The sequence below is a fragment of the Mytilus galloprovincialis genome, chromosome 5 (assembly GCF_965363235.1).
Source record: "Mytilus galloprovincialis chromosome 5, xbMytGall1.hap1.1, whole genome shotgun sequence".
In the NCBI taxonomy this organism is placed as follows: Eukaryota; Metazoa; Mollusca; class Bivalvia; order Mytilida; family Mytilidae; genus Mytilus; species Mytilus galloprovincialis.
Window position 1 is genome coordinate 25,743,987 of NC_134842.1, and position 14,214 is coordinate 25,758,200.

Consider the following 14,214-nt stretch of genomic DNA (forward strand, 5'->3'; position numbering starts at 1 on the left):
GAGTCTTTTGTTGACGAAACGCGCGTCTGGCGTAAATATAAAATTTTGATCCTGGTATCTATGCCAAATGAGTTTATTTACCATGATCACAAAATATAAATCAAAATCATTAAAATTAATTGGATTTGTATAATATTCTTTCAACCGAGTCAGAAAACCGATCAAAAACAATGGTCTTAGTTGTTCATGTGATTCTTCCAGTATTCTTTCAATATCAATCGCAGTCTAATAAATAAAATAACAAACATATTGAACTTCGAGGAAAATTCAATCGGAAAGTACCTTATCACATGGCAAAATCAAATAATAAAACACATCGAAAACGAATGGACAACAACTGTCATATTCCTGACTTGGTACAGGCATTGTCAAATGTAGAAAATGGTGGATTGAACCTGGTTTTATATTGATAAACCTCTCCCTTGTACGACAGTCTCATTAAACTCCGTTATATTTACAACGATTTGTGAAGTAAATAGACATAATAATCTTCCTTTATCTGTAATAAATAAAATAGTCAAAATATGGATACAACAGTCATCACTGTGTTACAATTTTAAAAGAAACTTTTCAAGCATGCACTCAGCTCAAATACTCGAGTCCTATGTAGACAAAAGGATCACCTAGCATACACAAAAAAGTGACATACCTAAGAACTTACAATTAAACAAATGTAATCCTTATACAGGATTATTTTCATGCATTATGCAAGTGTTGTAGGTGTTAACATATTAGTTACTATGTAACCAATGATTTACCAGTCAAAAAGATTATTGATCCTATTTGAACTTCAACAAAACATGATAGATGAACTAATCTTCACAGACATTTTTTTTTTACAAAATCTTATAATTAGATTCTTTAAATTGTTGTTTGATATGACGTTCGTTCTTTTAAAAATACAAGTATTGATTGCATGAGATCAATATATAGGGGAAATAGTATACTTTTTATTGACATTTTTTGTTTATAATGTTGCAGTATTCAAATAATTTTTGTTCTTTTGACATAATTTTTATACGACAATACTGCTATGTCTACGTATGTGAACTGTGTAAGACTAAACATACTTTTCTCCAAATTTTAATTGTTTCCTATCACAAAGCATGAATGTACAGTTACACCTGTTTAAAGACAGAGTTACATCAAACTAAGCATAATTAATCAGGACTATATATAGAACAAATCATGGTATATGGTAGAACAATATTATCCTAACCAATTTGTTTATATAAAAGACAAGTATACAAGCAAAGCAGTATTTCATAGTGTGATATGCTTGACCAACCTACATTGTATTTGCTGTTGCAAATATGATGTTAAACCTTTTGGCCTCCTAAGATCTAACGATATTGAAAGTTGAAAAAACAAAATATTTAAGAGAATCCAAAGATTTAATAGCAAAATTTTGATAACTTCTAGATTATAAACTGAATACATGCTTAACAAATAATAAGAATAACAATAAACAATCTTTATTTCAATACAGAGAACTCAAAGTACACACACCTTTCTCCCTTGAGACCATCACATACTTTTCACAATATATATATATATATATATATATATATATATATATATATATATATATATATATCACACAGCAACGTACATAACCAAGGTAACATTATAAATTTTATAAAACAAATTGTTAATACTAAATACCTTTATTTAATTTTTTCGAATTATCCCCCCTAAAAAATAGAATTCTCGAATTAGAAACATTTAAATTTACATGTGTCGCATTGCTTCTGAAAGCTTATTCCATGAACAAAAAAATGATGACGTTGGAAAAAAAAACTCTTTTCTAAACGTTTCATCTAATACCAAATCTGAATTATGTTCAATTTCAATTGCAAGCTATGTTTATCTTATATATCGACAGAATATAGATTTTTGAGAAAAGCCAAATGTTTTTATTTAAAGCACAATTTGAAGTTACGTTGTACATCAAAAAGAAACCTTGATTAAACGCCCCTTTTTGGACATTAGAAAAAATGTAAGATAACAAACTTCAAAACCCATCTGAAATGTTTCTGCAATTTATCAACATTTTGGATCTATATATATAATGAATAATTTGAAATCTTTCTTCTATCCTTCCAAATCAAACTATTGTATTCCTGTTAAGAATCAAATAAAGTTCAAACTTGTATGTTCCATGAGAAAATCTTGTTCAATTTGTGACAACGTTTCACTTAATGTTTTTTCTGTGCACTTGGAATTTAAACCAGGAACAGCTGCTTGGTTAGAGAAGAAGTTACACATGGTATTTTCTTAGTTTCTTTGTTTCTATATTCTTTATACTTTTTGTTCATTCTTATAAGAACTCTTTGAATCTCTAAGGCAGACTCTTCTTTATCCTCCAAAACGTCAACTATAGCTTTGATGAAGTAATTGCCATGATCAGCTGTAATTTGAATATATACTTATTTGAATATCCTTCTCTTAGCTTCTTACTAAAGCAAATTTAGAGTATATAAAAGAGAACGATAGAATAGCAGAATTAAATGTAATAGTCGCAAAGAAAGTTACTTATACAATGACGAATTAATAAGAAGCAAGGGTTACCCCATCAAGTAAACAGATGTAGTTTGTCATTCTTTGTTGAATTAAAAACGTTGCATCCAAAATGAAAATAGGTGATGCTCCTGATATTTATTTTTGTTACCCTATGTTGCTGATGTTGTAATTGTCTCGATCAAATAAACACCTTTCCTTTATTCAACACAACAATTGTGTCACATTAATAATCAACTCATCATAGATACCAGGACTTAATTATTAAACCATTGTTGAAAAGATCTCAAGTTATGACATACTCATAATCAAGTAATTGCTTACATCCACTTCATTTTAACTTATGTCGATTGTTGTCTTATTGTCAATCATACAACATATACTTATTTTAATATTGACAATACTGTTTGGGGTAAATAAGGTTGAACCAACTCTCTTCCGACATTTGATCTAGGTATTTCTAGATCGAACATTTCGATTCTGTCAACCAGACATTTTTGTTGTCTGCTGTTCATTTTCAAAAAAGCTTCAAACATATAACTAGAAGATTACTAAGCACCACACTCACCATTTATACAATATTCATCACTTGTGTATGTCAAAAAATCTGCTTCTCTTGGTATCCTTTTTGTTTCTGTTTTCTTTCCAGCACCTGGTGAATCACTGGAATCTTCAGCTTCTGGAATAGTCTAATTTAAAAGATAAAAAAAACCCGATTATGTCATAATCAGAGCAATGAGGTCACTCAGTTTAATAACTATGTCATTAGTTGGCTGACCAATGAGAAATGAGAAAAAAACTCATTTTTAAAAGATACCAGGCCAACAATTTTGTCTATACCATGCGCATAAATGCCTTATATGGCAAAATAAATGTACATGTATGTGTTATTGATTGTCATGTTTTTATCACAAGCAGAAAACCCTAGCCGTATTGGGAACAACCTTTTTCAACTTTTGATCCTCAGTGCTGTACAACTTTGTACTTTTTTTGACTTTCGAACTTTTATATCTGGGCGTCACTGGTAAGTCTTGTGTGAACGAGACGCGTTTTTGGCGTATTGAATTTTAAACCTGATTCCTTTTGTTATCTATTATTCATGTGTTTCTTTGCCTAATACGTTCTCCTAGTTACAATGTATTTGTATTTTTGTCCTGTAATATTATGTTGTCATTTTAATGTTATATTTAACATTGCCATTAAAGTGCGAGGTTTGGCATGCCACAAAACCAGGTTCAACCCACCATTTTTTTCTTTAAAAATGTCCTTTACCAAGTCAGGAAAATGGACAATGTTATATCATAGTACGTTTCTGTGTGTGTAGTATTTTTACGTTGTGTTTCCGTTGTGTCGTTTGTTTTCTCTTATATTTGAGTGTGAATTCATATTACTATAAGACGTGTCACGGTACCAAATTCATGTATTTGGTTTTGATGTTATATATGTTATATTTGTTATTCTCATCGAATTTTGGCTAATGGTTAGTCCGTTTCTGTGTGTGTTACATTTTAATGTTGTGTCGTTGTTCTCTTATATTTAACTAGAACGCACCCGCGAAATCGTGGGCATTCAGAGCGTAGTTTAGAGTATGTAAAGTGTTGTTGGAAGAATTTTGTAAAATATTGAATGACTGGAGAATTTCAACAAAAGTATCATAAGTCATAGGTTATTGGGGACAGGAAAATGTATTTTTTTATCCCTCCTCTTTTATTTCCAAAATTCCCAATTTTTGGTTTTCTAACAATTTCAATATGAACATATATTTAGTATGATATGGACATTTAAGTAAGGAGCCTGTAATTCAGTGGTTGTCGTTTGTTTATGTATTACATATTTGTTTTTCGTTCATTTTTTGTACATAAATAAGGCCGCTAGTTTTCTGGTTTGAATTGTTTTACATTGTCAGTTCGGGGCCTTTAAAGCTGAGTATGCGGTATGGGCTTTGCTCGTTGTTGAAGGTCGTACGGTGACCTATAGTTGTTAATTTCTGTGTCATATTGGTCTCTTGTGGAGAGTTGTCTCAACACGGCAATCATACCACATCTTTTTTTTTGTAATCAATTTTGTAAAAGTTTTAATGACTGGAGTATTTCAGAAAAGGTATCAAAAGTTCACATGAATATTTTTAGCGCTTATCTGTATATTATGAACATTCATTACTATATAAGTATAGTGTATTTACTTTCAATTCTAAGTTTACTTATCGATCCATGGTGGTCATTGATATAGTATACAGACCCTCTCTATTTAATAAATTCTGTGACCGCCGTGGATACTAAACTTGAAAATGAAAGCAGATAGAATTCTGAAAATATTCTTTATTCTTTGTATAAGTACATGTATGTTCAAAGTATACAGAAAAACGCAAACCGAGAGTCTAATCTGACTAAAAAATTTCGTCCAATGACGGGACAATATCCGGATGCCTTTTTTCTCGTTTTTCTCCCAAAATAACTCAATCTTAATAATCATATGAATGGATGACAAATGCGACTATGCACTGTACCTATAGAACACAGAGGTGTGTTGATTAATTTATTGTGGAAAGAAGAGAAGCGACACACAAAATGAGGTCTTCTCGTTTGATAGTATAGATGCGTTTCCCTCACTTTTAGTTTGTTACCCCGATTTTGTTTTCTGACCATAGATTTACGAGTTTTGAACAGCGGTATACTACTGGTGCCTTTATTTACCTTTCTTGCAATCAATTTTGTTTTAAAGCCGCAAATAATTTGTTTTCATTTCGTTTTTCAAGGCATTCTTGAATGAAATTCTGGCAAATTAGGTTTTATGTGCAAGCTGAAATCACATATATAATATACACACTAGTATCATTTACTTTAAGTCACATTAACAATTATTCTTGTCGGCTTTGGTTTGAATAAGATGAACAGATAAAAGGGTAGAGATGATCAAAACAATAATTTGCTGACACAATGATTTGTGCAATTGTTTTATAGTACAATGCAAATGTTGATATTTGAATGGTAACAATTATAACGTCTTAAGAATGCAAACTTTTCAAAGACTTCATCTTTCTTTGATGCGACTGTCATACAAGTGAGAGGTTTAGCGCTATAAAACCAAGTTCAATACACCGTTTCTCTAAAATGCTCACCCTTCCGGAGCACCTGATTTCACTCCCGGATTTTAGTGGAGTTCGTGTTGTTTCTTATTTATTATTTATAACTGTTGATGTAAATGTCCTTTGGTTTTTTGAGTCTTTGTTTACTCCTTGGTTTTGATTGTTATTGTCTTCTACATATGAAAATGCCTGTACCAAGTTAAGAATATGACAGTTGTTGTCCATTCGTGTGATGTGTTTTATCATTTGATCTTGCCATTTGACTTTCCGTTATGAATTTTCCTCGGAGTTCAGTATTTTTGTGATTTTACCTTTTTCTTTAGCAAGGTCAAATAATCTCTATGAAAATAAGATTTGATAAAGACAATACGGGTTGCACTTTGTAAATACATCTGTTTCCCAAACCAATAGAGATCTAAAATATTCATAGAACATTAATTCTGTTTACATACTGGTTCCCAGTTATGCTCTCTGTGTTCCATCTCATAGAGACATATCTTGGGAATGTTTCCAGTAAATATGTTTACATTGAAATCTGAGGTAACCCATCATTCGAGGTAGGGGTAGTTAAGAAAATTTGTGTTAATTTAAACCCTGAAATGTTCAGGGCATATAAACGTTAAAAATATGCCGCACAACCCTATATTTTGACCTTTGAAAAAAACTGTAGGTCATATGAACTTTCAATTCTAGGATAAGATTTTATTTTAAAACTTAGTAAAAGTGGTACAGTTTTAGCCGTTAAAGGAGTTCCTATGGGAATTTGCATTGTCAATATTTACAGAAATGCAACCTACAACTGCCTATCTACTATAATTGATATTCGATAAGTGATATCCCTTGAAGCTAGAGCTAATTATCACAAACTTGAAATTTCACGATATGCAAGAGTCTTAATTAAATGAATCATGACTGAGGGGGCAGTGTTACATAACATTCATGAATAAATGATTTGCAAATCCTATAACAGTTCGGACCAAATTTTTCGCTTAGTCAAATCAAATATTCAATAAAAATATACCTGCGTGTGCTGTCTTAGAGCTAAAAGGGGTCGAGATTTTAGACATTTACTGGAAATGTCGGTTTCTTGGGCAATTCCATCGCTTGAGAAGACGTATTTTAACTTATTTGATTCAAAATATAAATACAAGCGGATTGTTTTGTAAAAACATCTGGAAATTGATCTTAGCATAAGTGGTTTTATTTAGTTCGTGTAACAATTCTTTAGAAAATAGATAGATAATGGGATGCTCAACCCCTGGAGGTTTATTCCTCTTTTAAAAATATACGGGTATAACTAGTCAACATGATGAAAGCCAGTTTGAGGTTTTGTGAAACATGAGGAATAATGGAGGTAGGGACAGACAGAGAGATGTTTCTTTATGTCCATAATACATTTCATTTGAGACTTGATAAAAAAAGAAACACCCATGCATACCTGTATTATAAATAATTTTGGTTTCAATGCCAGTGAAGGGTTATTTTGTGGTTGGAAGGCTTCCTGTAGGTCTTTTTGTTCTACAAATGGATGGTCTCCCTTTTCTCCTGGTTCTGCATGACACTGTATCAATCCTGATCTTCCATATGACATTACAATAAACAGTACACATGTGTATCCTTCGTCCCCTTTAGGTCTGTAGTTGGTTTCTTTTGCAACTGAAATTAATCCAAACATTAGATCAGGTTATTCATTTTCACGCCCCACGATAGTTTTTTTATAGCTTAAAATATAAGTCGCATCGAACGTTTTATGGTGTGAATTGTTTGAATTTGTCATTACAAGGTTCGTTATAGCTAGCTATGAAGCATGGATATTTTTTACGATTGAATGCCCTACGGTTGCCTATGATGGCATGGTGTCTGATAAATATTTTTCAGATATGCAATCATACCACATGAACTTATTATCTAAAGACAATAGTATTTTGCATTTGTAGTTGGTAAGCATAGTTAATTGCATATGTAACAGCTGGTAGGTAACATAAGGAAGCATTTTAGATATTCCAATATGGGTTCTGTAACCCCTTTCTAAGGTCAACATGTGTAATAGGTTTTAATCAGTATATTATTTTGAATCTGATGCCTCATAAAAATACATTTTACTGATTATTACTTCAACCACCTTAACTAACATAAAACACCCCTATATGTCTTACAGACATCAGTGTAACTATGCTACTTTAACTGATCTTCCTTTTAGTTTTTTAGGTCTCTTTAAAGCTTTGTTAGATTAAGATATTACTTAATCAATGCCCATCTATCAATACTATGGCAATGTCCAATGATAAATGTTCAAAACAAAATGAACAGATACAACTGATCACGTTATTCCATCTTTAAAATGGTTTGTACTTGACAAGCACACCGAGTTGGAAACTATCTAGTTACTCCTATAAGCAGGTGTTTTTATGACAAACACAGCATTTAGTCATGAGGGATTAATCGTAATAGTTTTAGAATGAAATTATAATTTAATTAGTAGCTCATTTATTATCACAACTAGCTTCTTAACAACGTTAGTCAAGTGGGATATTATGGCCATGTTGTCTAAGTAGTACTTTACAGTGATAACTAACTCTGAGGCTGTGAGCTGCTTTTTAATCCTGTGCATTTTTACCGAACGCCAAAAGAGCATTAGCTGTGATGAACTTTCATTAATTATAAAATATTTAAGATTTAGTTGTTTGATGTTATTGATCATGTTACCTTTATTGTACAGTACTGTAAACACTTTTTTGGTTAGGTTTTTGTACACCATTTTACTATCTTTTCCGTCCCATGGTTCAAATCCAAGTTCTGTCAAGGCCTTTTCTAGCAAATCACAATCCTTCTCGGCATAACGCCTTATCCCTAATCTCCGTTCTTCGGTATAGCCCTCCATAAAGTTGCTAACAATTACTGCTTTCCCAACGTTTTTACATTTCCTATATGTTGATGAATCAAATTCTGCAGCTGTTATATCTTCAATGTTTGTGACTGATGGAGTAACTCTACAAATTATACTACTCTCGTAATTTCTATTTTTATTCTTATATATTTTCAAATGGTAAATGAAATTGTAAAAGCCTTTTTATACAAAAAACAATATTTCTATGGCGCAAGTTGTGCTAACAAATGAACAAAACATAATGTCTACAGATAAAGGGATGTGGTATGATTGCAACTGAGCATGACGAAACAACTATCAATCAGTCCATAGGACTTTAGGTCACCTTTTTTTATTGGTTTGCTATAGTAATGACACATACTGAACCTTTAACTTTATTTGTATTTAAAATGTATTTTTACTTTTTTCCTATACTAATTATGATTGACCCATTGCTAATAATGTCTCATAATTGACCTAAACATAGAACCTTACTGTAGACCAATAGACCATGAAAACCGTATGGCTTTCAAAACGAACAAAATCTTTGACCTATGGCAATTTGTAAAGCGATATCCTACCAGACAGACGTTTTGTATGATAGCACATAAGGGACATTTTCTGAAAGAGTTTTCAAAATTTTAAATTGTTCCAATATAATGTCAAATGTCTTAAATTCTCTAATCTTTACAAAAGTAAACCTGTGACATTCAACTTTGGAATGTTCAAAATTGTTTGCGTAACCATTGTGATTTGTGAACCGAGTGACATCTGCTATAGTTGTAACGACAATTCTAGTTATCACCGGGATTTTTTTTTAAACAAAAGACAAAAAAATCCAGATTAATTATTGTGAATGCAGGAATGTGTGTCAATAAAATAATGCTATCCCAAAATAAAGATATTAGTGTTTTTGTATTATAAAATAAATCGCAAAAATGTCAGTACAGTATTCAAACATGAAATTACAAAAGCTAATATTTTCTTATCTGCTCAAAATATTGTACGTGTTCTATGCTGTGTGAGGTTTAGTAACATTAAAAAATTTCATCACATAAAACATATGTGAAATATCTAATTGTTATTTACTTCACTTCCCTTTTAACTATATTTGTTACTTATTTTCTTATTATCTGGTTATTTGACTTACTTCTCTTCTGATGGCATTATTTGATCATCTTCCGCATGAGAAGTATCAGCTTGGTCATAACTGTAAAATATTGTTTTACCGGCTTTTTTGTTGAAAATTGTTATCATAGGCCATAATGTAACAATACAGGTGAGTTTATGCTTAACGTACAGTGGAAAGACACAAGGATCAACAAATAAACGTGAAAGGATAGCCGGAATATATTTTTTTTGTATAGCGTTTTATGCGACCGTCATACTAGTAAGAGGTTTAGCTAGCTATTAAACAAGGTTTAATCCACGTTTTTCTACATACGAAAATGCCCGTTCGCAGTCAGGAATATGATAGTTGTTATCCATTCGTTTGATATGTTTGAGCTTTTGAGTTCGGTATTTTTGTTATTTTACATTGTATACGATCTTTAAATATTCATTATATTTACAAACCCTCCTTTGGTACGCTTGGAGTTGTCCATTTGACTTCCAACACCTCGTGCATCTACCTCCTCAGGGCCTCTTTTAGTTTCATCCGGTTTTTCACTCATACTGTTTATACTTTTTCTTAAAATATAAATTCTATCAAAAACAATAATTATTTTTTTGCAGTCATTTTCGTCTCTGAAGGTTTTTTAAACAACACATAAATAAGATTCGTCATTTGAGAACAATTGCGCCAATACATGTTACAAAGAATGGATGACAATAGTATTGCCGTCAGTCTTTGTTTTAAATTACATGCACGCAGATTATACTTATATGTCTGTACTGCTTGTATTTCATGAGAAACACAACACTCTAAGGCACGAAAGGCTACGATATATAAGGCTACGACACAGAAGGCTAAGGCACAAATGGCAAAGATTCTCACCACATCAATTCCCATTAGAGACTATGTGGTCCGTTTGTATATCCTTTACTTGGAATTTTATGTTTTAATCGCCGTGCACCATAATAAAGTGGACTGAACATTTTTATAATTTGGATAATTTACCATAATAGAATATATGTCTGATGTTCATTTAACAAGCTCACCATTGCTTGTGTGATTTTGCTATATATTGTAAAGACTCTTATTTTTCTTGCTTGACTTGACAAACACTATATACTTATTTTGGCCTTAGTAGTTAGAAAACAAAGAGCATGCTGTTATTTTCTATCTTTTGTTTTAACATGTACAAATGGAACCCTTAGGTCTGGCGCAAATTTAAATTTCAATCCTGGTATCTATGATAAGTTAATTTCCTTACAATCCACTTATAATGAGAGATACTGTGTTCAACTTTTTATTAGACAGAATTGACAATCCTATGTTCTACTTTTAGTTAAACAAACCTGTGTATATCTTCTGATTTAACACTGCTTATGTTAGAAATACCAGAATATAAAGTAGACCTGGGTGTTGGCTGATCCTTGTTATTCAGAACGAATTTTCTTAGTAAGAACAGGTTGGCCGTCATCTTGTTTGAAGCTTGACTCTGCAGGTGTTTTAGATGAGTGCTTTCCTTTTTTATATCACAACACATTGTCCATTACAAAGCCAACATAGTTTTAGCATATTGTATTTTGTGGTCAATAATTTTCTTTGAAGAGTCAGGTATTGAGCAAGTATGAACATTATTTAAAAAAAATAAGTCCTAAACGTAAATCCTTTGTTTATTAAGCATTTAAATGTGATAACGTACTGAAGAATACATGTAAACATCTTATCCATGTAAGAACCTGATTTAGCAAACTATATTTTAAGAAAGAACGTTGCATAGAGAACACATACATCGTAAAAAGAATTTCAGAAAACTTCTTTATTTTTAATGGTTCATCTGTCGCTCATGACAGCCTATTAATTTGCATTTGAATTTCATGGAATCTAAATCTATTTTATTTAGTTTGCAAGAAATGAAAGTTTTTGATTTTGAAAACCTTACCTTACAGCTAATACCCCTTTGACATTCTTAACTAACTGTTTACTTGTTGATGAGACTCTCATCATGTAATCATAGTCGGTTTCGGTTTCGGTATCGATATCGACAAATGGTGAACATGTCTATTAATATCAACTTAAGTCGATTGGGTACAATCATCCCACAGAAACCATGGTAACATAAAAATGTTATAAATAGAGTTGTATAAATGGGATATAAATTTTCAGTGCCACAATGTTGTTGTTGTTTTGTTTTCTTTTCTTTTAGACATTATCATTATATTGAAAAGCATTCGGTTAGGTTCAAAGTATCAGGTTTTGGCTAGCACTTCTTTTCCAGAATATAAAAATTGGCAGAAACGGTATCTTCCAATCGATTATAGTTAACTAACAATCAGGTATTCAGAAAGGTTACTCACCAGTAGTTGTTGCTTTTTGTATAATAATGTGCACATATTTACACTTTGTAATTGTCATGCTGGTCGACTCTCAAGTCTGGTAACTTTAAATTGAATAAACAAATGCATGTTTCACATGTTTAAATCACTGCTATATTGATACCCCAAACGGAATATTGAATGGCAGTACGGCAGATCATTTCGTTATTCAGAGCACCCCTCGAGAAATACGAGGCCGTTACAGATGAATATGTTTACATCCCCTATCGGGACATTGCGTCACGGACGTATGTTCGACAATCCCTACCCTACACAAAAAAAAACTAGTTTATTTAATACATCATGTACTGTTTACCATTGTAGTCCTGTAAATTCCAGTTATTTCATCGTTTTGTATACATGTCATTGTTATTATTACTGTTGATATTCACATACCTTTGGTGATGTTTAAAAAGTAATGTTTTAAGTTCACCTTTCTCTGCAAATCACCGTTCTAATGTATTGACATTCCCAGTATCCCGTGATAGAATCGAAACAGGGTCCTTCATTACAACAGTCATTGGTCTTAATCATTAGACCATGAACCCACACATAATTCACATATGTGTGATTTTCCAAAAATGTTTAGTTATAACCGTGAGCATATTAGTGATCTGTCTCAAATTAACCCGTGTTTGTCTCATATTTAACCTTATTGTTTTATCAACTTAAACAGTATTTGTAAAGTTACTCAAATAGATATTGTATTGTATCAAAATAAACATGCATAATTCAAAAGCTTTTTCTACGGCTCAGTCTAGTTTAAAAACTTTGATTAGTTGACAGTTAAAAGTGAAACTAAACTGATTTTTCAGAATACCTGATGATTTAATAAAAATGGACAAATAATCTAGCGCAGATAAACATTTCATAAAATCTTTTCGATATTATGACACTTTAATTGTTTAAATCAACCTAACCTTTGATATTGTGAAAATCAATTCTTTTTCACTGTTCTTCCTATACCAAGAAAAATGATACTACAAACGTATATATTCTGAAACCAAAAGACTGGTTTCCACAGCAAATATCATGCTTTTGTGCAGAAGGATAATAGTTCCGATATAAGGTGACCAGATATCATTTCTTTAAATAGTACTATTTTGCTTAGTAAATGTAGTAATTATGGTAATATTATGATTTAAAAAAAAACGCATAATTTTACTTCCTATTTGCCTCGATATATGTACCTTTGAATACATAAACGTATATAATTGTGACACTGTTAAATCTATTGGCAAAACTGAGTGTTTTTACTGTGAATTAAAGAAAACTTATCCCTTCATAGCACATGTTGAACATGTTTTGATTATAAAGATGTTTGCGTCAAACAATTGTGATGATAATATTTATGTATTTAAGTGAAACTTCATTTGAACTGCCTAATATTCTGAATGACCATTTAACCTTAAATGCCCAAACAGAAATTTAGTAAACATTTTTTTTGTATGAGACTTGATTTATACAAATAAAATTAAATACACAAATCGGCTAAAGTATAAACCCAAAATCATTCATACCTTCTAATCTATTTTTGCATTAACAGTTGACATTGTTAAGATAGTTTTAAAAATGAATGATTTGTGTCATCTTTACAATGAAAGTGAATTAGGTACTTTTTATAAAACATGTAGAAAATTACTTCTAATTGTTAAATCTGCCTGTCTAAACAGAGATTATATTAGGTTATGTATAGTTATGTATAGTGAGAGTACTCCTATTTTGACCCTTGTGTGACTAAATGAGATATCTTATAAACTATATTAAATATTTCATAATGGAATATCTTATATAAGATATCATAAAAATCCCCTCCCCCTGTATTAGTTTGTTTCTCGTATTTGTTTTTGCATATTCGATTTAAGACTTTCGAACAGCGGTATACTACTATTGTTTTTAAATTGTATATAGTCTAAAAGATCTTAAGATGTTTTAGTGTGCACATCTGATGCACGTCACCTTTTGAATAGCTAATTTCACAATAACTTTAAAACCTTTCCTCAGCTATAATCGATAAAATGCATGTCTATAATTCAGAAAGGGGTTTTATTGAAGACTCATCAATATAAAGTTCTTTGTATGGGCACTTAATATAAATTTTATTAATTAATGTATCTTATACAGCGAAGGAAGATCCTTTTCTGAATCGTTGGTAAGCATTACAATGGAATTTAGAAACAGATATAAACAATAACAAATATTCACATTATTCTTTAAAGAAAAATGTGCAAAAAATTTAAAATACCGATAACACTTCGGG

At 31.3% G+C, this 14,214-nt stretch overlaps 1 protein-coding gene and 1 long non-coding RNA gene across 8 annotated transcripts in view; both read right to left on the reverse strand.

The window, feature by feature from the left end:
- The window catches only part of LOC143075489 (uncharacterized), a 391,914-nt gene that overhangs the window by 105,787 nt on the left and 271,913 nt on the right, over positions 1 to 14,214 (reverse strand). The window lies entirely within an intron of this gene.
- LOC143075479 (caspase-3-like) lies at positions 1,460 to 12,995 on the reverse strand. Of its 7 annotated transcripts, XM_076250902.1 has the most exons (8): positions 12,351 to 12,468; positions 10,932 to 11,101; positions 10,047 to 10,175; positions 9,622 to 9,681; positions 8,312 to 8,595; positions 7,044 to 7,261; positions 3,089 to 3,209; positions 1,460 to 2,410 (listed from the first exon to the last, which is right to left on the reverse strand). In XM_076250902.1, the coding sequence occupies exons 2-8, from the start codon at positions 11,054 to 11,056 to the stop codon at positions 2,226 to 2,228; spliced, it is 1,122 nt and encodes a 373-aa protein (XP_076107017.1). In that variant the 5' UTR covers positions 11,057 to 11,101; positions 12,351 to 12,468; the 3' UTR covers positions 1,460 to 2,225. The 7 variants fall into 7 exon arrangements, with proteins under 7 accessions (XP_076107017.1, XP_076107023.1, XP_076107021.1 ...); XM_076250908.1 differs by lacking the exons at positions 10,932 to 11,101; positions 12,351 to 12,468 and adding an exon at positions 12,875 to 12,995 and having other exon boundaries at positions 10,047 to 10,160; XM_076250906.1 differs by lacking the exons at positions 10,932 to 11,101; positions 12,351 to 12,468 and adding an exon at positions 12,875 to 12,974.

What these genes read in the sequence shown, in the direction of transcription:
- LOC143075479 (XM_076250902.1), bottom strand. Translation starts at nt 11,056, where the DNA reads ATGACGGCCAACCTGTTCTTACTAAGAAAATTCGTTCTGAATAACAAG. An exon ending in ATAATGCCATCAGAAGAGAA is followed by an intron (nt 8,596 to 9,621) that starts GTAAGTCAAATA and finishes TATAATTTGTAG; the next exon opens with AGTTACTCCATCAGTCACAA. An exon ending in TACAGTACTGTACAATAAAG is followed by an intron (nt 7,262 to 8,311) that starts GTAACATGATCA and finishes GATTAATTTCAG; the next exon opens with TTGCAAAAGAAACCAACTAC.